The following is a 25,177-nucleotide window of genomic DNA, read 5'->3' on the forward strand; positions in this document are numbered from 1 at the left end:
TCAGTCCCTCAAGCATCTGACTTTGGCTCTGGTCATAATCTCACGGTTGGTGAGTCCGAGCCCCGCCTCGGGTTAACTCAAGCACTGTCAGTGCGGAGGCTGCATGGGATTCCCCCTCTCCCCCCTCTCTCTCTCTCTGCTCCTTGCTCACTTGCACTCCCCCCCCCCAAAAAAAATAAAAAATAAAAAAATCATTAAAATGGTAAATTTTATGTTGGCTCTCCTACCACAGTAAAAAAGAAATAAAGAGAAATAAAATTTTTCAAAAACAACCGGGGAAGCAAAAACGGCCACTCTGGACAATAACTTAGAACTGTGGGAGACCCAAATGCTTCAACGAGAGGCCTCCAGGCTTAGCTTTTCTTTCTTTATTTTGAATCAAGTAATCCTTGATCCCCAAAGAAACATTCAGATACGCCGGAGATGGTGCTATGAGAAGAAAAACTTTTCATAAGACAGGGGCTCCTTCGATACTGTAACTACCTCCCATTCGCCATCTGGGTCCAATCTGCGTATGTACAGCTTCCATGAACGGAGAATCACCTATATACCGTATGGTCAGGAGCCCCGCGCCCTGGCGAAAATCTCACTCTTGGTTGGTAAGGCAACTACTCTTATCTCCTCCAGCCAAGGAAACGAAGCAACTCAGCCTCGGGCTCCAAGCAGGGGAACAAGTTCATTATCTTCTGTCAGGAATTTCAGATCCTAGGGAGATCTCCGGTGCACTGAGAATCAATACAAGATTTTCCCAGGGATTCAGTTTTGTGGCTCGTCTGGAGACAATGGCCTCAGAAAAGAGGAAGGGCTCTCTTACTTCCTTTCCTCCCTTTTAGGGCATGCTGCCCTTTAAAGACATGCTCTTTGTTCTGTAAATTCAAAGGCTGCTTTTATGGCCAGTGGGGTGGAGGGAGAAAGCCGCGTGTTTCTGAAATGGTGAAATCTGTCAAAGTCCCAAAGGCTCCTGTGATACAAACCAGGTCATTCTATACAGCCCGAACCCCCAATTCCAGCAGGGGCAATAAAAACCATTTATAACTCAAAGTAACTAACAGTGGTAGGTCAATGCACTTGATTGGTCATAAACCAATTACAGGGACACTGCTTGGACCTAGCCCTGACTCAACCCTCACACTCCTCCCTCACACTCCCACCTCTTGCCAGATATAGACGGGAAAGGGGCATCCAAGAAGGGGAGCTCTCTTGCCCATCTGCTCTGGACTGGCAAACGGATATCTGAGAAGCCCTATTCTCACCCCCTTGAGCCCACCACATGAAGATCCACTGAGGTTCAAGCCACCAGAACGGTCAAAATATTTGAGTATTCACTTCTGCCATTCTAATAGCACCCCCAAAGTTCCCTCCCAGCCCTGCCCTCTCTGGAAGGGTCCGGGCTGTGAAATTCTCTTCCTTCCTTAGTTTCTCCTGCAAAGGAGGCAGTGAGGAAAAGAATGGATACTGCCAGTAAGAGAGAGAAGCCCGGAACAAAAAGAAGGAGGCTCTCAAACGGAACGTTTGCATGCGCAAGGTGAGTAGGGCTGTGGGGAAGTGAGAGGTTATTTGATTCAACCCAGGAGGAAACGGACGACCCCATCACACAGTTCATGAACAATGATGGGCTGAGACCTTAGGGCTCCAACTCACTTGAAAGTTCTGGAGATACTGAGCCCTTTGAGGAGTTGAAAGCTATGGACCCCAATGGCCAACAAGTGCGCATTTACACCACCGAATTCCCAGGGGTCCTAGACACTTGTTTACAATTTAGATTATCCAGCTCTCTTCCTAAGGTTCTGATTTAGCAGATCAGGAGGAAGGAGGCAGCCTGTTTTTTGCTAGCAAACCCTACAGGTGATTCTTCGGGCAAGCTTGAGAAACCCCTAAACTGGCTGTGCCTGAGACTCAGCTGAGGAGATTTATTGAAAACTACAGGTTCCTAAGCTTCTCCTGAATCACATTCTCACGGTGGGGGACGTAGGTGACAGGAAGGGAGGCCGATGCCCAGGCAGGTTCTGGAAGCTCTCCTCTAGCGGTCCCTGGACTGAAGATGAGTAACGTGTGTCTGACCCCCTGCAGGCTACCCCCTTGGCAGTCTGGCCTGCCCGGGGGCCCCGGTGGCCACGACAGGCACCAGGTCCTTCACTGTTTGACATAGGACCGACACGGAGCAGGGCACTTGGTACAAGGATAGCTCGGTTTCTTCAGAGCAAACTTGCAAAATGTCAGCTCCCCGAAGGCACAGACCGTCATCTATTCAGCTCCCCACTGTATCCACAGTGTCTATGGCATAACACAGGAAGTCCAATAAATATTAACACATGAATTAGTGTAACTAAAATCCATTAAACTGGAGAGTGACTGTCAAATGTGTGAATCTGTAGATTTGTTTCTACGGCCAACAAGCCTGCTAATAACAACCCTTGAACTCGAATAATCAATGTGAAAATCGCTACTATCTTCATCGTGTAGGATCAATATCCCCATCGACCAAACTCTATGTAGCTGGCACTGTCTTTGATGTCTTCCACACATCTCATTCCATCTTTAAAAGAGGCATGTGAGGAGTGCCCGGCGGGCTCAGTCAGTCAAGCGTCCTACTCTTGGTCATGATCTCATGGTTCGTGAGTTCGAGCCCCACGTCAAGGCTCCGAGCCGACAGTGTAGAGCCTGCTTGGGATTCTCTCTCCGCCCCTCCCCCCACCCCACTTCTCACAATAAATAAATAAATAAATAAATAAATAAATAAAGTTAAAAATTTTTGAACAAAAAAATAAAATAGGGCATGTGAGAAAAATGTAACTGTCTCCCGTTTTCAAGAGGCTTACAAAGACTATTTGCCCAAGATCACACGGTGAATAAGTACAGGAACTCACATGTGAACCCAGATCTCTGAAATCCATGCTTTTAACCGTGTAGCCACTTTTACATGGAAGATGGCCTGCTGTAAAGTAGAAATTATGTCCCAAATTAAACTAGCAATATTGAATCCAGATGGAGTGATGCTGCCATTCTAAGGGCTTTTGGTATGGTTTGGAGTTTCAAAGTAAAGGAACATTTAAAGAAACCTAGGAAGCTATGCTGACCACTGAGGTTAAGTAACACATTTACTGAGCCAGTGTTTTGGGAAAAGGGCCCTTGAGGAGGTTACAATCTAGTTGGGGAGCTATAACACAAGCAGGTGAAAAGTTCATCATGAGATTTATCCAAAATAGCCCATGAACAGAATACTGCCAGAAGCCCAGAGCAGGGAGTGAGCAGTTCCTGCGGGGAGGGCGGAAGAGAGGCTTCCTGGAGGCTGTGGCGTAAGCTTGGACGTGAAGAATCATAACACGAAGAAATAATAGGTAGAGCAAGCAACGGTAGGAGCTGGGGCAGAAAAGGCAGCTTGAAGACAAGAATATGAGCAATAAGTTGCTTATATTATTTTTATTATATGATTAGTATCATCACATATGTTCACTGTAGAGACAAAGTACAAATAAAAATAAACTATAAGTATTCTATAAGCCAACCACCCAGAGATTCCTTTTGGTGTCTATCCTTCCAGGATTTATTCTAAGTATACTGCGTGTCTGTTTATTTAGACATATGCCTGTTTGTCTACATGCATTTCATTTTATATTTACAGATGTACACATGCATATGTGTATCTTTACACATGCACATTCATATATGCACATTTGTGAAATACCAGCAAGGTTTGTGGAGCCCAGGGAGATGGCTCTCTGGGTGGTGCAGAATGGCTGTTCACTCGCACAGGGCACAAAATCACCTTCTCTCCTTCATCACCCCCAAGTCCACACCCAGAGTGCACACACTAAAAGAGACGGTGTGGACGATTATTGAACAACACAGAAAAACATTCTAATATGTCGTTGAGAGAAAAGAGCAGGTTATATAGTATATACTGCATGATCCCACACATACTGAAGGAGAATTACCCACGTATATGCATGCATGCTACAATTCAGAGAAAAAAGACTGGAAGGAAAGTCTCAGAAGCCTAACCTAGGAGGAGGAACCCTTGGATGAGATTTTCTGATCTATGCCCCTAAGATTTTCCAAACTGTCCCCCGCAAACGTGCATTCTCTTGTAATCCGGAGGAAAAAAAAAAATCGGTGCGATGAAACATAGGCAAGGCAAAAGCACACAAATGAATTCAAATCGGGCCCCGAACGAATGTACTGCTCAAGACGCATCCTGGGTTTCTGAGCAGCTAAAACCGAATTAGCATTGACCATCAGCCGGAGAAAGCAAAGCTCTCGCGTTGGCCGAGCCCCCGACTTCAAGGCTTTGATTGGGATCTGCCTTCCGCGTCCGCCCGCGGGGCGTCCGGCCGGTGGGTCGGGCGCGGCGAGGGCGAGGACGGCCCTGACTGACGGCCGGAGGGGGACCCGCGGCCCCGCTTCCCCGGGCCCCGCCCGGCCGCCACCATCTTAAGGCCGCCTCCCACCGGCTGCAGCGCGCCCGCCGCCGCCGCCAGGACGCGAGGCCGAGCCCTTCCCCCGCCTGCAGCCGCCCGCGCCGCCGCGGCCCCGGGAGCCGGAGCCCTGCCCCGGCCGCGGCTCGCTCCGCGGCGTCCCGACGCCAGCCGGCCGGGCCGCGGGCACCCGGGCCGGGGGGCACGGCCGGCCGCCGCCGCCTGGAAGGAGCTTCGTCATGCCCGGCGCCCGAGCAGCGCCTCGCCAAGTTTCACCTTCGGTGACACAACTTTTCCGTGTTTCTTTTTTAGGCAGCCGCCACATCACGAGGCTAATGAGCACACTGAGGTCTGTAATAAAGCCGCCGGCCAGGTCCGCGGCGACCGAGGGACGCGGGTAACCAGAACGATCAGGGCTACGGTCCGGGCTCCCCCCCCCCCCAGCTAGTCGCAAAACAAATACTCCCCGGACCGACCGCATCGAGGAGCGTCCGGCCCTGCCTCCAGCAGAACGGCTCTCACATCGTTCCCTGCGCTCGGGAAACCACGCGCAAATCCAAGAGCTCTTGGAAATCTTAACGTTCAACCCCCACCCCCACCCCGCCAGGGGACAGGCAGGCACACACACAGAGAATCAAAGGCAAAGGCAAAATAAGCAGGTCAATTCACAATACTTTCAAAGTCATGCTTGAAAGGAGATTCTGAAAATATCTATAGGCATATTCAAGAACTGCGCTCAGCCTGCCTGCTTTGGGTTGTTTACTTCTACTTTTAACAGCAAGCTAAATATTTTAGGAACTCGATCTGTTTACTCACCCCCCCCCCCCCCCCCCCCCCCCCCCCGTTCAAGAGCAGTAGAAATGCTACCTCCACAATTCGGACGGATTTTTGAGAAGCGGGTTTCACGTTTGTTATTCAACTTACCTATAACCACGCAATACACCCCTCGCCGTTAATTACAGCTGTTAAACACGGGTTCCGCAGAACAGCAACCACATGCTTCCGAACTTTGAGAACTATAATTAATATGCTCGTTCAAGGCGTGTGTCTCCATTAACGAGATATATTTTTGGAAATATTATCTAACTAAAGGCAGCATAAATAGTATAAAAAGTAAAGCTCACACTTTTTTGGTATTTTTTCCATTTAAAATGAGTTACATAATAAGTAGTGAAAAGCCTCTTCCACGGAGCTACCCTTTGAAGGGGTGGATTTCTTCACTCAAGTCAATATAGCTATCAAGGGAGAAAATCCAGAAATGAGAATCCTCCAATGCGCCCAGCATCCCCTAAGGAACCTCATTCAGTTAATGAAACCACTGACATCTGTTGACAAGAAAAGGAGGGGGGAGAAAAGAGGAGAGGGAGGGAGGGAGAGGGAATAGGGTAGGGGTGAGAAAGAGAAGGAACTGAGACAGGATTCTGACAAGAGACAGACTGAAAGCGGATGCCTTGTAACAGGGGGAAAAAAATAAACAATTGCGAGTTTTACCCAGCAGCGAATTCAGAGGAAGTGTAATCTTTAGAACACAGGTGAAGCAAGTTCCCAGACGCAGCTCTGGAGCAAAGCACCATTATTTTCAAACTGACGGCTGCTTAAGTCTGAAAACTCGCAGTCAGGACCAACTGAAGGAAGACACACAATGAAAAGTAAAAAGGCAGGATGTCCAAGGCCAAAGAGAATGAAGGGCAACCCCAAGGCAGGGCGGGGTTTCTCTCATCTCTGTGCACCCAGGGCTCAGCACAGTGCCCGGTAGGGAAAAGTCACTCAGCAGATGTTCAGCGATTCATGGAGCTGCACAAAAACCACAGCCCTGGAGCAATCATGCGTGCATGTATAGGCACACTCTTCCTCATCATGTCCACCCTGGCCAACAGGAAGTCATTTTGTCTCTGTGCAAACCTGTGATTAGAAAAGAATCACCTGTGATGCCTAGGGAGCGCTATGACACAGGGTTTAAGAGGTGGATTTGAAGTCGGTCAGACCTGGCTCAAACCCTCTACCGTCTTGCTAGCTAAGTGACCTCAGGCTGGCCTCAGTCTCTGAGGCTCAGTTTTCTCTTCTGTCAAATGGGAGTGATTATAGGGCATATATCTATCCTGGATAGACTGTTACGAAGAATGCAGGAGATTTCGCGTCAAATCCCTTCGTGCTTAGAAAAACTGTTAAGACCCTAACCAAAATTATGTCTCCAACCCACCAAGGTGTCTGAAAGTCAACCAGAGACGATAATTCCTTAAGCTCTGCCTCTGGCAATCCTTAATGAAGATGTAAGTATCCCCAGGCATCTATCGGATTAAGCCACAGTGAGACAGAGACAGAGCCTTTCTCTAACACACAGCTTTCTGATCTGACAATAAACTGGAAATGAACATAGCACAGTACCAAAGAGTTTTGGTACCTGCATTGCACCATCATTCACTAATCACTACAACGCCAATCACTGTGTCAGGTCCCACCCACGACCTACGTGACCTCGTCACGCTATGTTCGATCTGTAAGCTTCACTTTCTCATCTCTGAGTCCGCAAACACTAATCACTACTTTGTTTGGCTGTCGTGAGGATTAAATGGGACATACGTAAAAATAATACATGGCTACTAAATAAGCACTCGATAATTTAGAAGCTACTATAATCGTAACTGTGATCAGTGCTGGCACTGCTATTAAATGCTGAATCAAACCCACCCCTGCTTAAAGGAAATCCTCATCTGGCCAAGATCATTCCACAAGTACTCCTCATGGGCCTGCCAAGTCCAAGACCCTGTTGAGTGCCCTGGTGGGGGGCGGGGGAGGGGGGGCTCCCAAGAAACCAGAGAAAGGGTGTTAAGTGGGTCCTGAAAGGAGAGGTGACTAGGTGGCAGAAACAAAGACTGCATACTGCTTGATTCCATTTATATGAAATTCGATAACAGGCAAAACTAAAACAGGGTGACAGAAATCAAAAGAGAAGTTGCCTCTGAAGAGGGAATGACGAGAAAAGAACACACGAGAACCCTCTGGGGTGCTGAAAACCTTCCAGATTTTGATTTTGATGCTCATTACATGGGTGTAAACATTTGTCAAAGTTAATCAAGACGCACACTTAAGATCTGTGTATGGTACTGTGTATAATCTTCAATTACACAAAAGGAAATTGAGTTCATAATTTTTTTTTTTTTTAAATTAACTCTTTTCCAGTTTGGCCTCTGACCAGGCCTGCCTTTCATCGGAAGTTTTTTTTTTTTTTTTTCCTTTCTTCCTCGGCCCTCCTGACAGGATCCAGAAAGAACACACATGCTGAGAATTCCTTTAGGCCAAAGAGGGACTGTGCAAACCAAATCTGAGGTCTGTGCGGAAGGGTGAGGGCAGGCGGGCCAGGCAAGCAACCGGACTCATTCCAGCCCAACTGCACCTCCTAGGATATCAACCCAAACCTTCCACCAACAGAAGCCGGGGGTGCTGCCAGAGTTTAAAAGAATCAGGGACACCTACTACCCTCTGCCCTTTGCCTATGGAGGTCATTAGCCAGTGGCACGAATACCATTTCCATTTGAAAATCAATACTAAAAGCAATTTCAAAGGGCAGAGGCACGAGTAGGGCGTGGGGACTGCCTTTACCTCCAGTAATCCCAACACACGGTCATCATAATTGGGGCTTCATGTCTGTTACAAACCCAGGTCCTTAATAGAATAGTCCCCATTTCCATCATACCCTGAGAATCAAGAACTTCTCTCCTGTCTAATAGGAAGCTCCCATGTTCAGAGTTAATACCCTGGAAAACACTGCTTTAGAGAAAAAATAAACAACCTGCCAACTCAAGGCGAAATTAGACCCGCAGGCCGGAGAGGCGGTCATAATGATTGCTATATACTATTTCACCTTCTGCAGGAAATTAACGCATTTACCCAGAAATCCACATCCCTGATGAATGTTCCATCAAGATATGGCATTCACCAAAGTGACAAGAATGCCGCATTAAAAAGATGTCAGAAATCCGATTCAAGTGCGTTTGTAGAACCAGTATATCGCAAACAGATAAGCTACGTGAGAAGTTGGCTCGGACTAAGATGAATCATGTTACTCAGTACAACAAACGTGAAATCCACTCCTCAGCCTGTGCTGAGAAATCCTGGGGCTAATGTGTCTTCTGGAGAGGCAAACAGAAATTGGTGATTGTCGACAATGATTTATGCAGACGTCTGTCTCCTCTACTAAATACTAAAACCACAGTATTTGCCGAATCTTTACGTTTCAAAGAGCGTGTTAGGTTTGGCAAGGTAAGAGATGTGGGGGATGCCCTCCACCCGAAGTATTTTTAACTCATGGTTTTTTTTTTCTCTCCCTGAATTGTTTAATCGTGGCAATTATTTTCTATTCCTTTCAAATTTCTCAACTCCAAAAATATAAGCCATAACGAAGCAGACACTAGAAAGCCTTTTTATTGGATATATTTGAGGAGCTCCAACACATTCCGGTCGTTCCGTGTTGATTGTAATTCCCAGAATGAGGAGTTGATTTGAACATGAAGCAGCACAGCTGCAAAGAGACCATGTCCCAACTTGAAGCTGCTAAGGAAGAGCACTGGGGAGCGTGATGTGTCTTCTGCACCTATCCCCAAGAAGAGACGGACATTCCTGATTCGAGATCTCCCTGGCCACACACCCTCACCGAGGCGGTGATCACTTTCGGCATAGAAGAAAACATGGCGTTTATGACACTCCATAAAACCACTGGTCCGTGATGATTTTATTCACAAGGTGAAAAAACAGGTCCCTACACAAGCAAGAGGTAGATTATGGTTGTTCGTTTTTCAATAAGAGGTCACCAACGTCATGATTTCTTGTGGGTAAGATACCTCTAAACACCTGCTTCGCTGGGCCCACATCCGAGAAAGACACTTGACAGAAGTGATTACAGTAATCCACCAAGACCAAGATGATCTTTTGGAATGGCATTCGGGGTTCAATACTTGACATGCTGGCTGCCTGACCACAATGCCCTGTCCTTAGGAATGGTTAGAGACGCTATTGGAAAGGGCCAGGAAGGGAGGAGAAAATAAAGCCGTGCCTGTAAATGCACGCTGGCACCACAATCCATTATAGCAACAGCTGTGCAAGTGGCTTCTTGGACTATGTGTGGAATTGTCCTCCATCACCAGCCTGACGCCAGACCATCTCACCAAGAGAATCCACAGCCCACGTCCCGTGGCCTTGAAACTTGCCTGGCTGAGATGGCTCTCCATAAGCACAAGGGGGGAAAGGTGGTTCAAAAAACACACCCAACTCCCGGCAGGTAATTGCAAGCCAAATGGCACTTTGGAAATCAAGAGTTGGCTAGCACTTTTACTCAGCCCAGGGATGATTTGGTGTTATCTGTAGCAGGAGGCTACATGTTTTCTGAATGCCACAGAACACAGTTGCAATAAACCAGACACAGCCTCGACCGAGTGCTTTTCCAACAGAGAACTGCCGAAAAGATTTTATGCGACAGGGTAGAGAAGGGTGAGTCAAAGCTAAGTGAATATCCACTTCCACAAACAAATGTTATGCTTTCTTCTTCCCTGAAATGGAAACAGGTCCTCCTGTTCAGAAGCTGAGTGCTACTAGCTATATACACATCTGCCAACGTAAAACTTCATGCAAAGCCGAAATAAATGCGGGAAAGGTGATATGCTACACAAGGGGCCATTTTAACAGTTTCAAACAGAACCGAGATTCCCCCCCCCCCCCACCACCCACAAAAGAGGACAGACTATCTTGTCTGGCTACGTTAGGGAAAAGATTATGGAAAAGATCATGGCCCATCACTGAGACTGGTCTTAACCTCAACGAGTTGAAAAAAACATCATTTAAAGACAATTGGCAATTTATGTGCTCTGAAAGCCCTATTTCATTCAGCAGCACAAAATAACTTACTGATTACCTACTATCTATGCTTTCAAAACTCTGGAAACACTATAATCTACTATAATCTTCTATGTAGTTACGATAGGCTGTGGGCATGAACCCCAAATGATGGGGTGGGAGGCTGAATTTAAATGAACAGTAGGCTCTGAAAACAGATTATGAAATTCATTCAAATGACTGACTTGATTCCATCATCTGTCACACTGTTGTTCGAAATCAAATGTGTGTATATTCAAAGTATCTGTTACATGTTCAATCCTACATCTCGCCATGTTGCAAAGGGTGTGCACGTGAGTTTCCTAAACTTAAAAAAATTCAAAAATGGCCCATACGTAGGAAATTTGTAAATAACCAAACCTCTTTATGAATATGGTCAGAAAACTTTCTCGGTTAAAAATAGAAATAGAGCTGGTATGTTTCGTCTCTAACAGAAAAAGTAGTCTTTAAAATCTGGTAGGGTAAGGCTTTTAACATACTTGAAAGGAGAAAATACTAACGAGTATTACGCACTGGCTATTTTCAAAATGCTCTAAATTCAACAACCAACGGAGGCAAAAATGGGACTTCTGCTCTCAGCAGCCATAAGATTCCCATCTCCTAGGGAAAGGTAACTCCCTTCTTAAAAGTTGCCTTATCAAATTACTTTAATTTCTTCTAATTACAACCATAATTCCAAACGCTAATTACATAATTCCTGCAGAGAGGTATTCGGTTTCAAATGTGGTGAGTCAACATGAGAAAATGTTATGACATACGCCTAGTAAAAATTTTCACCATGGAGTTACAAAAACCTGTCCTAATGTTTCCAGACCTGTTACTCCATTCTGGACGATTGGAAATTACATTCCGAAACCACCAACCCACTTTCCACGAGTGAATTTGGATTCAGGGTCCTCCCAAAGGTCACCTGAAATAAACCTGAGGTAACCACCTGCTGGAAATCAGGAACCAAAGTTCCAGAAACAAACCTGAAATACTCCCCGCTTCAGAAAGGAAATCACTTCCCTAGATCAATGTGGTGCTACAATCTTCTTCCATTGTGGTTACCTCTCTGGGTCCTGGTTACCTCCCTGGGTCCTCATAGCAAAACAAAACCTTTTAACAACTCTGAAGTCATTTTCTCTTAAAGGTACAAATGCCTGTTTAAGACAAACCACAATTAGGAAAGCTCTGGAAATGCACACTCAAGAGTTCTACTTTCTGAGTGACTGTTTCAATTCATCTGCGCACCTCCAACAGCCAGCAGCTATCAGCGGGTCCGAAGGGGCTGAACTCTAGCCTTGAGCCAGGCCAGTGGCAACACAGACCCTTAGGACAACGGGATCTATACTCCCTACAAACTTCCGGGCCTTTCTTCAACGCTTCGCCTAGTGGGAAGAGATCGACTCCATTTAGAAACAAGGATAAAGGCCCTGAGCTGAAGACTTTGACAACTTTCAGCGGGGGAGGGCTGGTGCTGCCCTAGAATCTCCCGGGAAAGCAAGCTCTGAGATGGGGAGAGGCGAGAAGGAGGAGATGAGAAAAAGGAATAGGGACAGGAGTGGGAGGGAAGGGGGCCCCAGGGTGCAGGGAGGAATTAGGGCCCCGTGAACGAAAGGTGGGGCTCCCTGGCTGCAGCCCCACTTCCGCAGCGTGGACTCTGGACTCGGTGTGGGTCGCTGCGGTTCAGCGTGCCTGGGGCCCTCAGAGCCGGTCCGACCCGCTCCAGTGTCTCCTCTATAGCCATTCCGGACACTTGAGTCCAAGGCACCTGCCTTTTCCCAACTGCTCTTACCACACCCCTCTCTGCGCCTCTCCCTGCACGCGGGTCTCCAAGGATGCTACCTCCAGTTTACGTCCCTGAGCTAAGCCGGGTCCTTAGCAAGGCAACAGCTAACGCTGGCGGGGGTCGGGGCGGGCGGGGGAGACCACCCCCCCCTTCCTTCTGAGTTCTCCCCAGTGTGAGCCCTTCTCTGCTGCGCCTCCCCAACCCGCCGGTGGGAGGCCCCAGGCCAAGACGCACACTCCGGGGGACCGGCGGCCGGGAGCCCCGGGCCAGGTGGCTGAACCCCAGACAGCGGAGGGAGGGGACCCTCCCCTCCCTCGGAGGCCCGCTCCCGCTGGGCACTAGTGGCGAGGGGACAACAGCCTTTGTTCTCCCGGGGCTTGGCGAGGCTGCGCTGCCGAGGCGCAGCGCGGGCGGCGCCGGGGCACCCGGATTGCTCACTTTTGCACGCGGCGTGTCGAAGGTTGCAAGCTCCCGCCTTCTGGGGAGGGGGTAGAGACTTGGGGAGTAGGGGGTGTGAGGGGGAAAGGAGCGTGGGGGGAGGGGTCTCGCGTCTCGGCCAGGCTCTTTGTTTGCATTGGGGGCGGGGAGAGGGGGTTGGAGGTGGATTGGAGCTTGGGTCTGTGAGAGTGAGAGAGATTCCTGAGTATGTCACCATGTTGCACCCGCGCAGCACACATAATGCACACTCGCGCACACGCACACACAGGCACTCGCACGGATAGGCGGCCGGCCGGCAGCAGGCAGCGCTGTTCCCGGCGCTCCGGGCTGCAGCAGCTCCGGCCGCCCGCAGCGCCACCACGGTGCGTCCAGAGGGGGAGTGGAAGAGGCTGGAGGCACTCGCGGGGCGACAATTCCACGAGGAAGGAGGGAAAGTGGTGCGACCCCAGCCCCCCTCCCCCGGCGGCCCGGCCCCCCTTTCTCGCCCGGGGTCGCAGAGGTCACGGGCAGCTTAGGCTCCGGCACGGAGGCAGGGAGGCAGCGAGCCGCCGAAGGGCGGCGCGCACGCGAAGGGGCGAGGGAAACCAAGGGAAGGGAAGCCGGCGGAGCGAGCGGGCGGGCGGGCGGGCTGGCTTACCCTTAGAAGCATCTTTCTCCTCTTTGGGCTTGGTCACCTTTCCACTCATAGATCCCAGCTTGCTTGACAAGGGTCGCCCAGGAGACGGAAGTCCTCGCCGAGCGGGCCGGACTTCGGAGAGTGCTTAGGGCGGCAAGTCGCGACCGCAGCCTCCCCTCGGTGTGGCTCGGGGCGGGATCCGCTTTTCCCCCACCGCTGCCGCCGCCGCCGCTGCCTACGAGAGAGTGGGAAGGAAAGGAGAGGGGTGAAGGAGGAGCCGCCGTCGCCGCCGCCGCCGCCGCCGCCGCCGCCGCGAGCCCGATCGGCCGGCCGCGGGAGGAGCCGCTCGCCTGGCTCCAGAAGTGAAGAGACAAAGCGGCGCGGCGCTCCCTCCGCGCCCCGCGCCCGCCGCGCCCGCCGCGCCCGCCCAGGGCCGCGCTCGCAACCCCCGGGGCCGCCGGGAGGTGCGGCCGGGACTCCCGGCTCCGCCGCCGGCCTCCCCGGGCTCCGCGCGGGCCGCTCGCCGGGCCGGCGCGGGCCGCGCGGGGAATCGCCCGGGTGGGCTGCCCGCGCGCCGGCGGGCTGCTCTCCCCCGCCCCCTCCCCCCCACCTCCCGATCCGCTGCGGGCCGCCAACTCCATCAAAATAAAGACCCGAGGAAGGCTGAAAACAATCAAAACAAAGACGAAAATATTCACTTAAAAATAACGAGCCTCCCCGAAAGGGAAATGTTTGAACATGTGATGAGCAACGTGTGAGCCTGTTACACCGCAGAGCCGCGCAGCTCGTCGCCCGCGGGGAACCGAGAGGGGAGGGTCGCCCCTTTCTTTCTGTTCCGTCCGTCTGCAGGTTGCTATTCTTTGGCCCCCAGGGGGGACCCGAGCGGCTCGCGGGCGGAGGAGCGGGAACCGATGGCCCTTACCTGCTCTCTCCCTTCCACCCACACCCCCTCGGAGCTCGCCCGCTCCCTCGCTCGCGCTCTCCTTCCCCAGAACTCTCCGGTCCCAGAGAGCCGCGAATCCAGCCCGCGGCGCCTTCTATATAAACGGCAAGGTGTGGGCACGCGGGGGGGCGGGGGCCGGCGAGGGCGGGGCCCGCACGGAGCCGCCTGCCGGCTGTAGTAAAAGGAGAGCTCGGCAGGGGCGCGCCGACGTCAGCCGCCGGTTGGCAAAACCCCGGCGAGCCCGGCGGAGAGCGGGCGAGCGTGGCGGCCGGGCGTCCCCGGGCCCCCCGCCCCGGGCGGGCAGGGCCTGCGGGCGCCGCCGGAGCGGGCTCGCGCTCCGGGGCCGCGGACATCGAAGCCCGGCGCCCCCCCGCCCCACCCGCCGCCCCGGTTAGCCCCTCTGCTCCCCGGGCCCGCGCTAGTCGCCACCTACACTTTGGGGACTCCGGCTGTCGGCAAGTGCCCGCACCGAGCGGTGGAATCTCAGTCCGGGAGGGAAGTCGGCGACTCCTCGCCTCCGGCCGGCCGCCCAAGTTGAGGCAGCCGGGCTCTCCCCGGCTGGGAGAAGGGCGCGCTGGGATCTGGGTGTCACTGGGGCAGAGAGTGAAACTGACCGCGGCGGCTGCCACCTCCCACCCCCACCTCCACCCCCACACGCAGGCCCCTCCTCCTAGGGCTGAGCGCTCTGGTTGGCAAACTGGGCGCAAAAGAGTGCCCACCATCCAGGAGAGCCAGCCCCAACCAAACGGAGTGAGGTGGCAACTGGGAGCGAGTGCTGGAGAGGGAGGAGTGGGGTGGCACGTCGCCTGGGGCACGCCGGTGACAAAACGCGGGGAAGGTCCCCGAAGATTTGAACTAGAAGGGAAAACTGCCCGGAAATTGCACCAGAGGCGGCGATTGGGGTGGGAGAAAGACCCAAGGAAAGAGATGGAGAGACGGCGGAGTCTGGACCGAGCCCTAGGGCGAGCTGGGAAACCCTTTCGGCCCCCTCCCCCACTCATGGCCCCTGTCCAGGCGCGCGGATACCCTGAGGTTCGGGGGCTGGGGTGGGTGGCCCAGCTAACACGACCCGGTCCTCAGAGCCGTCCATTAATCAGACCAGAGGCTCCAGCCTGGCGGAGGAGACTCGGCAGCGACTCCCACGCAGAGAATCCGTTTCCCCTGGTCCCACCCAACTCCACCCGCTCCTTAATTCGGTTTCGTTAATGGCATTAAACCAGGCAGAGAAATTATATAGATGGATTAGTCCCACTGAATCCCAAGCGGTAACTCAATTACAAGAGCCTGCTGTGGCTTTCAAGACCAAGAGAGTGGGCTGCGGCCCAAGCCAGCCTGGGTCTAAAGGTCGACAACCTTCGAAACTCAATTTGCAGCCCTCAGTCCTGGGGCTGGGAGGAACTCCAGGTCTGTTTTTCCTGTAAATTATATCTAATAATCTGGAGGCTGATGACACAATGTGATTATCCACCCCAAGGTTGGACCATTAATTAATACCAGTACTTGGGGAGAGGAGGAATTTCTCTTCAAATGACCGGAAATCAAAGGGGGCGGAGACTTGGGGGAGTTCAGAGGAAAGGTCCAGGGGATGCGGGTAGAGTCTTGAGACCGTGGACACCCAACTGTCCGTTACCATGGATTTAGTGCCTATCTTGCGGCCAAGCCGCAGGCTAAAAGCTTTACATCATTATCTTCGTCTTCACAACAGCCCTAGGAAGTGTTGGTACTGTTATTTCCATTTTACAAATGAGAACACTGAGGCTCAGACAGGTTAAGTAAACTTGCCTGGAGGTCACACAGCTGCTAAGTGATGAAGTCTGGACAAAAAAAAAAAAAAAAAAAAAAAATACAAAACAAAACCAAAGAGCCAAGATAGGAAACACCACGAGTCTTTTCAAACTCTCTTAACTCAGCACCGGCGTTTTCGCGCACCCACACACACACCCACACACACAGACCCCTATTGTGTACACATAACATATTCTTTGTCCACATATCCCCAGTAAGCAACAAGACCTTCTTTGGGGGAAAAGGTCAGTCTCTGTCTTAGGAGATATTAAGCATGATACTTAGGTCCATCCCGAGCATCTCAGCTTTCCTGCAATATTAACATTTCCAGGAAAGGTCTTTGCACAGATAAGGCCTCCCCTTTCCCCTCCAAACCCTATCCACCAATGGCACCTCCAGCAAAGGTAACGTTCCTGAAAGTCAGATATATCACCCTGTTCCTCGAAGGACACGAAGAGTTAACATATAAGTAAACCTAGGTTAGTTAATATGACTCGGATGAGTTGAAGAGATGTCTGTTTCAGAGTGTTGGTGGAATCTGTCTACCCACGGACGCAAACGGGTAAAATAAAGTGTCTCTTCACCATAAACCACCCTGCAAAAGAAATAATCAGAAGATAAAGAAAACAGACACCTCATGCAAGAACCATATAGTGACGTGTGCCCATATGGGGGCAAATCAGGGACATTGTAAGTGTGTGCATTCATGCCAGAGAGCAAGGATTACGAAGTGCCAAGATAAGCAATCTCATCTAAACGAAGCTAAAGACCCTACTAGGGAGGTCACAGCCTGCCTCTTTTGCAGAAGCCATGGGGGCTTTCCCCTTTTCAAAGTCCTGTGAGATGTTCATATTAACAGAATGTTGTGGGTATTGGCTCAGAAAGGCACGCTCCAGTGCCCGGCCCCCAAGCTACTTGGTAACCTGGGCTGGTCAGCTGGAAGACGATCTGCCATCTGTGGGAGGGTGTTTAGGGTGTCGTCTGTTCCCCACAACCACCTGGAGTGGTCTTGACGCATCTCAACAAATCCCTGGCTTAGTCGCTAACACTTTATCTTCCCCACCCAGATCCTTCTGCCCCTTCCCGCCACGGTAGAAGTGCCTTCACTTCTCAGCCTAGCAATTGGCAGGACCTGATCCCTTCTCACTGCCTTGTCACTATGGTCACATGGTCCTGTCCATCTTGTTTCCGCCCATCCTATGAGAGAGAGCTCCACAAATCTGATAAAATATGGCGCACGGGGGTTATCCGGTGTAGTTGAGTAACTTGGGCCTGGAATGAAAGCAATACGCTAAAGCAAAATGCCGCGTGGCTACACCTCTGTAGAGGGCTGGGTGTTTTCCAGAGTAAGGGGCAGAGGCTTGAGTCTTTGGAAGGGAGGTGGAAAAGGTCCTGGGAGTCTCATTCTTTTGGCCCTATCATCGTTCTGGTGTCTGGTTCGTGCCAGTCCCCAAATGCCTCAAGACACCGACCTCTGGATTCCAGGTTTGCTCACTAGAGCTCTGAAAGGCATATCATTTCTGATTCAAACCCTACAGTGTTCATCTATATCACCATTCAAGATTGCTTTTGATCGGGGTGGGGGGAGGGGCGCCTGGGTGGCTCAGTCAGTTGGGCATCAGACTCTTGATGTTGGCTCAGGTCATGATCTCACAGTTGGTGATTTCAAGCCCAGCGTCGGGCTCCGCCCTGAAAGGGTGGAGCCTGCTTGGGATTCTCTCTCTCCCTCTCCCTCTCCCTCTGCCCCTCCTATGCTCTCTCTCTCACTCAAAACAAACAAACAAACAAACTTAAAAAAAAAAGATTGCTTCCAATCGGAATCTTGTTTCGAATTTCGGTGATGAAAGACTTAGGTAAGAATCTCCAAAGATGGTCACTGTGGCAGTTTTAAAACATGGTCACTGGACGCTATGACCTCTCCCCTTGATCCTGGGTAGGCTTGTAACGGCTTCGATCTATAGAGTATGGCAGACGTGATGTGCTTACTCTTAGGCTACATTACCAAAGGCCATGCAGTTTCTGCCGGGCCCTCTTGGGACGTCTGTTCTGCGGAAAGCCAGCCAGCCACCGTGCATGAAATCTGCCTACTCTGGGCTCACCGGTTGACCCTGCTAGCTGACAGCCAGCGTTGATCACCAGCCAAGCAAGAGAACCACCCTGGGTATCCAGCCCAAACCACCACGTGACTGCAGCCCCAGCCGACATCTGATTGCACCCTGGTGAGAGACCCCCTCGGCGGAGAACTCTTCAGTGGAGCCCTTCTCAAATTCCTAGCCCGTAAAGTTCTGAGCAAAATTAAATGGATGTTTTTGGCTGCTAAGTTTTAGGATATTAAGCTATACAGAAACAGCGAGCAACAATTTCTCCTGATCCCGTAGGCCTATGCCACTCCACCCTCTAGAGGTGAAGTCCCCTTGAATCCAGGCTGGCCTCCTGACTTGTTTTTACCCATAGAATGTGGCCGAAGTGATGCTGTGCCAGTTCAAGGCCTCGCCTGCCAGAGATCTGGCAGGTTCTCCTTTTTCCCTGGGGGAAGCCAGGCACCATAAGAAGGCAGATACCCCGAGACCTCTGATGTGAGGAAGCCCAAGGGGGTGATATGGAGACGTCACGGGACCTGAGGAACCCGGCCGATGGCGAGAACAGAACTCCAGACATATGGCCCCAGTCAAGCCAGTCCAGCCAGCTTCCAGCCTTCTGAGCCACGAGGCCCTAGACTTCATGGAGCGAAGAGCCATCTTGCCCCACGCTGTCCAAATTCCTGACCCACAGATTTACGTGCAAAATGGTTGTTTTAAGCCACTCAGTTTTGGGGTGAATCGTTACATACAGAAATAGATCACTGAAATGCAAATCTTAGAACCATTTTGGGACCAGCTTGTCTCCGTTCCTTGGTTTTCTTACAGACTAGAATGGGTTTTTAGAGTGGGTAAAAGTTATAAGACAGAGGGAGGTCAATGATTTATCCAAAAACAGCTTAATACTAAGACCTTTCCAATCTACATAAATGTGGTTTTCTGCCTCTCTTGAAATCGAACATTTGGACCGTTATGGCGCAATATTGGGATGCCACTCAAGAATGAACATCTTTAAGGGACACCCGGCTGGCTCAGTCAGAGGAACACGTGACTCTTGATCTCAAGGTTCCGAGTTTGAGCCCCACGGTAGATGTAGAGATCACTAAACAAAAAAAAGTAAATAAACTTAAAAAAAAAAAAAAAGAATGAACATCTTTAAATGTTTTATCACTTTCCCGTCCAGCGAAGGAGGAAACAATGAGCTACAGCTTGTTCGAGGATTCACTCTGGCTCCCAAAGAAGGAACATCACCGGGCAGCATCGGTTTTCCACCCAGGATCTCTAGCATTCCATAGCACGCGGAATCTGCCGGGTCAGGAGGAGCAGGTGCTCTCGATGTTCTCTACATCAGAAATCTCTACATCAGAAACGGAAGACCTAGCCATCATCCCTCCCAGCAAATAACGCACCAAAGACGTCGGGTCACGTCAGTTCCCAGAAGATTTTCAAATAGCCTCATGGTTGTAAATACTGGGTTTCTTGTTCTGTGGTAACGTTCATCCCCATGATGCCACGCTATACTCAAGGCGACCCTGAGTTAGTGACTGTTATTATCTCCGTTTTCCAGATGAGGACACCGGCTCAGAGAGGTGAAGGTTGCAGGGAAAAGGGACACGCAGGATTGAGATGCGAGGAGCACCTTCCGCTTCCAAAGCCCCCATCTTTCCACCATAGGACCCTGCGTATTTTGTAAATGCTCTGGAATAATTAGTGCCTCTAAAATTTCCCCAAAGAGAAAGCCAAGCGTTACGGCAAGAGCAGAGATCTCCGGGCCCTACTGGGCTTTCATTCATCTCCTGTCAACACCTGCCGTCTGTGTGGTAGACGGGGACAGACGTGTGTCACCCAGTTCCTCCGCCGAAGCTTTGCTGGGCCTGCTTTGTGGTTCATCTTTACCCTCTGCCCAACCCTGCCTCCTCCCGCCTTCCTTGCACGGCCACTGACCCCTAATGAATATTTTCCATCACAAACGTCACCTGTTTCAGAGATGGCAGCCTGGGACTGGTCTCTTTTTCCCTCCAACCCTGTCTTTTTTTTTTTTTTTGGTCCAGGCTTTTGACAGAGAGATTCTGAGCATCTTCCCCTTCCTCTGCCAGTTTAAGTGATCCTTTGCCTCCCACTTCCCTATCTTCTTGGGACGTGGCCTGGAGCCTTCTTTGGAGCTCCAGGGTTTGGGGCTTGGATTTCTACCTCCCCGCAGAGCACTGGTCCCCAGCTGGGACTGTAAATAACTGTGAACACTTCAGGGAAAGGGGAGCAACCTGCAGACGGTGAACAAATGCCAAGCTGAGTTTCTAATGAGGAGACACTTGCACCTGCCCTTTCCTTCCCTGGAAACGATTTGTGACCCAGTTGGTGTGACGTGACCCGGCACAGAATGGACATGCGCCTGGCACGTGGTTGGAGGGACTGTGCCTGTGACGGTGCATGTGACTGTACCTGCCACGCTGCAACTAACTGTGTCTTCTCTGACGGACCGCCCTCCTCAGTCTCCCACTTCTGCCAGGACAACTTCCTGTGCCCTCTCCCACCGCCAGGGTCTAGCACGACTGTTCCCTATGCCTTTCCCCCCATATTTACCCCACCTTGTGACATAGAGCCCCCCTCCTCCTTACATCACCCAGCCCACAGGGATTTTCTCCTGTGGGCTTGTGGAGAGAGTATCTCAGATCCGTGATGGGAGATTTGCCCCACGGCTGCCAGGCCAGCAAGAGGAGCCCCTCTGAGGGTCCCCGCACACTGTGGAAAGAAAGAGGGAGCCGCATCTTTTCTCTTCTTGGCGGGCAGGCACCAGAAGCGGTGGCATCGCAGAGAGACGAATGACCAAAAACAGAGGAGGAAATTCACAGACGGCACTTTATATAAACTGTCATTTCATCCCCGCAACTGTCCCCAAAGCCAGATATGGCCACCCTTCATTTACAAATAAGGAAAAGAACCGAGAAAGAGCAATTCACCTGTTCAGGTTCCCACGGCTAGTGATTCGCACTAGCAGGATTTGAACCCAGGCCTTTCGGGTGCAAAAGTCTATGCACCTTGCACTGCTGGATGCTGACGAAGTCAAGAAGGCTCGGGTCCCTGTCTTGCCACTGGTTGGCACGGATGCTGACGAAGTCAAGAAGGCTCGGGTCCCTGTCTTGCCACTGGTTGGCACGGGCCACAGGATTCTGGAAGACTCCGTGTCTAGTGCGTAATGCTCTAGCTTTGGTGTTAGCGGACGGGACATCTGTGAGAGCTGTGACAAAGCATACCAGTCGCGAGAGCTACGGCACTGAGGCCAAGGGGAGAGAAGTCTCCAGGCACATCCACAACCCCACACTGTTATTCTTTGGGCTTCCTCTGGGGGCACTGGGCTACACTGGTGGTTTTCGGCTCAGCTACCACTGCCACTCCCGACTAGGCCGGAGCCAGGTTTCCCAGAGGCCCCTTCCCTATGTGCCTCTAGGTTAGCGTGTGCGGCTAAGACAAACTCACTGGAGACTGGGAAGGTGGGAATAAAGCAGAAGTCGCTGTTCTTGGGGCGCCCAGGTGGCTCCGGTGGTTGAGCGTCCGACTTCAGCTTGGGTCTTGATCTCACGGTTCAGGAGTTCGAGCCCCGCGCCGGGCTCTGAGCTGACAGTGCAGATCCTGCTTCAGATTCTCTGTCTCCCTATTTCTGCCCATTCCCCCCCCCCAAAAAATAAATACACATTAAAAAAAAAAAAGTCACTGTTCTCAAGAGGCTGTGATAGACAGCATGGCTTTACAGCTGTCTCTGTGAGATTTCACTTCCTGGTCACCTTCCTGGTGACTTCTCAGAATTCCAGTGAGTTCTGGCTTCCTCACGTCCCCCAGTGCCTCCACTTGAAGTTATTACAGACATTTGTCTGATCCTCTGGCTTGAACCTTCTGGAACTTCACTCTCCTAGCTCTTCCCACTGCCACTGCCACTGCCCCTGTGTGTGTGTGTGTGTGTGTGTGTGTGTGTATTTATCTGTTTATTTACTTAACCCCTTATTGCAATATTTTAGCAGCCCTGTTTTTACCCAGACACTGATAGAGCGTTCACCCTGAACCTCGCTACCGGCCACGTGTTATTTAAAAGCAATTTCTTGGGAAGTGAAAGAACTAAGGTTCAGTCATATAAAGGCCTTCTTTCTTTTTTTTATTTTTAAGTTTATTTATTTATTTTGTGTGTGTGTGTGTGTGAGAGAGAGAGAGAGAGAGAGAGAGAGAGAGACAGAATGAGTCGGGGAAAGACAGAGAGAGGGGAGAGAAGGAGAATCCTAAGCAGGCTCCATACTGTCGGCACAAGCCCGATGTGGGGTTCGAACTCACAAACTGATATCATGACCCGAGCTGAAATCAAGAGTCAGACGCTCGACTGACTGAGCCACCCAGGTGCCCCATCTGTTTTTCTTTGTTTTAAAGAAACCACAGCATGTTCTGGAGAGATGGTGACCCAAGCACGGGTTAGTTCCCATTTCCAGCTCTAAGCTGCCTGTTTCTCCTCAGCCACATGGCTATTGAGGCCTCTGGAGAAGAGCGGGATGTGAAAACCTAGACATTGTGGGAATCTCGCACAAAGAAATGTTGTCAGGCTTTCTTCCTTGAGTGCTGGGCAAAGCCTGGATCTGGTGCCAGAAAGGCTCCGCACAAGGACACCTGGAGATTGGGAAAACAATATCAGACCTGTGTTTCTGGTCTCCTAGGCCTCGGAGGAGTGAAGAAAAAATAAACTAAAGCAACAGACCAGGTCGGTGTAGAGAGGGACCATGTGAAGAGGCCTGGGAAGAAGGTGGCTCCCTACCTCTTGAGAGCCGACTAGCACCTGAAAAGCTCTGGGAGATCCCTCCCAGCATCAGCTGGCCCATATGGGCTGATGACAAAATTCTTTACAACCATCTCTGTGGGTCCAGCAACCAACCAGCACCCAGGAAGTGGCTGACTAAGCAACATGTGCCTAAAGAAAGAGACTGTGAGGAGGAGACACAAATGACAACTTCAACAGCAAGAATAACAATACAGGAACATGTACAGAGATTCAAGTGCAGCCTAAAACTAGACTTACTGGAACCACACAACGTGATTCCCCAAATAGCTCAGTAGATGAATAGAAGAGGATGATCGCTGCTGAAGCCCCAAAGAGCAACCTGGAAGGGAAAGGACAAGAATCACCGAGCACAAAGCCAAAACTGCCACAGGAGGGAAATCATGAAGGAAAACCCAAGAGATGCAGAGATCCTGAAGAAGTCTTCTAGAAGGAGAAGAGGGAAGAGACAGAGGAAAGGCAGTACTTTTTTTTAAGAGATAATAAAAAAGAGCTTTTCTGAGTAGAACATGTAATGAATTTGAATACATAAATAAATAAATAAATAAATAAATAAATAAATAAATAAAGAATATAATAAATAACTATAATAAAAATTATATACAATTATACAAATATAAAATTTGAATAAATAATTTTTTCATTCAAAAAAAAGTCACCATTTGGAAGTTAAGGAATATACTCCTGGAGCACCACTGGACCAAAGGGAAATTGCAAACTATCTAGAAAGCAATTAAAAAGAATATTTTAACCCAAAACCTACCCGGCACAGTGAATGCTATACTCAGACAGAAAAAAAAATTACATTCTTAAATGTCTTCAGTATTAAAGAACAAAGATGAAAAATTAAAGGAACATAGTACTCATCTTTGGATCTTTATGAACGAAGTACAAAGTGAACTAAAAAGAACCAGGAAGAGGCCTTTAACAATAGAAAAGGTGGAATTAATGAAATAATCAGAACTTGTTCACTGGGATGACCAATAAGAAAGGTAACCCTCTTCCAAGTCTGATAAAAGAAAAAGAAAGAATAAATATGGACAAGACCGGAAATGGAAAAGTAGACATAAAATGGTTATATAATTAGAAAATGACCACATTAAACTCTACCTCAGCAAATGTGAAAACCTAGAGGAAAAGGAAGTTGTTTTGGGAACCAAATTAACCCAACAGGAAGTGCTGAATAGGTCAATGATCACAAAAGAGACGGAAAAAGTGAATAAACATCTACCGCGAAAAGTCGTCATAACAAAGTGGTTCATCTGTTTGAATTCAACTTATCTTTAAAACAAGCAATTTCAAGATCATTTAAACTATTCCAGGCCATAAAAAAAGAAGAAAAGCCCCTTCATTCTTTTTTCCCCCCAGCTTTACTGGGATATAATTGGCATGTAACATTGTGTACGTTTAAGGTGTACAATGAGATGATTTGAAACACACATATTATGAAATGTTTACCAAACTAAGGTTAGTTAACCTATCCTTCACCTCACATAATTACCTTTTTGTTGTTGTCGTTATAATGAGAACAATAAGGATCCACTCTCGTTGCAATTTTAAAATATATAAAACAGTATTGTTAACCATAGTCATCTTACTATACACTAGATCCCTGGAACATATTCACCTTACAACCTAAAGTACTATTTGACCAACATCTAAGTATTTGTCTTTCTGTGTCTGACCTACTTCATTTAGTGTAAGGCCATCAACACCCATCCCTGTTATCACAAAAGGCAGGACTTCCTTCTTTTTATGGCCCAATAATATACCATCGTTTATATGTATCCATATAGAGCGATCTATACGCCATATCTTCTTTTTCCGTTCATTCATCAGTGGACACCTAGGTTGTTTCTATGTCTTGCCCGTTGTGAATAATGCTGCAATGAACATGGAAATGCAGGTACCACTTCAGGAAAGTGATTTCATCTCCTTCAGGTCTATACCCAGAAGCGGGATTGCTGGAGCATACGGTACTTCTATCGTTAATTTTTTCAAGAATTTCCATACTGTTTTCCATAGTGCCTGGACCAATATACATTCCCACCCACCAGCAGTGCACCAAAGTTCCCTTTTCTCCACGTCCTCACCAGCATTTGTTATCTCTTGTCCTTCTGATACCAGCCTCTCTAACAGATGTGAGGTGGTATTTCATTGTGGTCTTGACTTGTATTTCCATGATTATTAGTGATGTGGAGCACATTTTCACACACCTCTTGGCCACATTTGTATGTCTCCTTTCAAAAAATGCCCATTCGGGTCCTTTACCCATTTTTTAAGTGGATTTTTTTTCTTTTTTTTGCTACTGGGCTGTATGAATTTTTTTAATACATGGTAGGTATTAACCCCTTATCGGATCTATAGTCTGGAAAGAGTTTGTCCCATTCTGTAGGTTGCCTTTTCATTTGTTGATTGTTTCTTTCACCGTGCAC

At 49.7% G+C, this 25,177-nt stretch overlaps 1 protein-coding gene across 4 annotated transcripts in view; it reads right to left on the reverse strand.

The window, feature by feature from the left end:
- FGF13 (fibroblast growth factor 13) overlaps positions 1–25,177 on the reverse strand; it is a 465,748-nt gene that overhangs the window by 429,265 nt on the left and 11,306 nt on the right. For 2 of the 4 annotated variants that reach the window (XM_045051000.1, XM_023249010.2), the window contains exon 2: positions 13,148–13,361. In XM_045051000.1, coding sequence (XP_044906935.1) covers positions 13,148–13,196 — 49 coding nt within the window. In that variant the 5' untranslated portion in view covers positions 13,197–13,361. Of the gene's footprint in view, positions 1–13,147; positions 13,362–14,048; positions 14,168–14,502; positions 14,651–25,177 lie in introns of those variants that run through there. The other 2 variants (XM_023249008.2, XM_045051002.1) reach the window with 2 other exon arrangements.

This window comes from Felis catus, chromosome X (assembly GCF_018350175.1).
Source record: "Felis catus isolate Fca126 chromosome X, F.catus_Fca126_mat1.0, whole genome shotgun sequence".
In the NCBI taxonomy this organism is placed as follows: Eukaryota; Metazoa; Chordata; class Mammalia; order Carnivora; family Felidae; genus Felis; species Felis catus.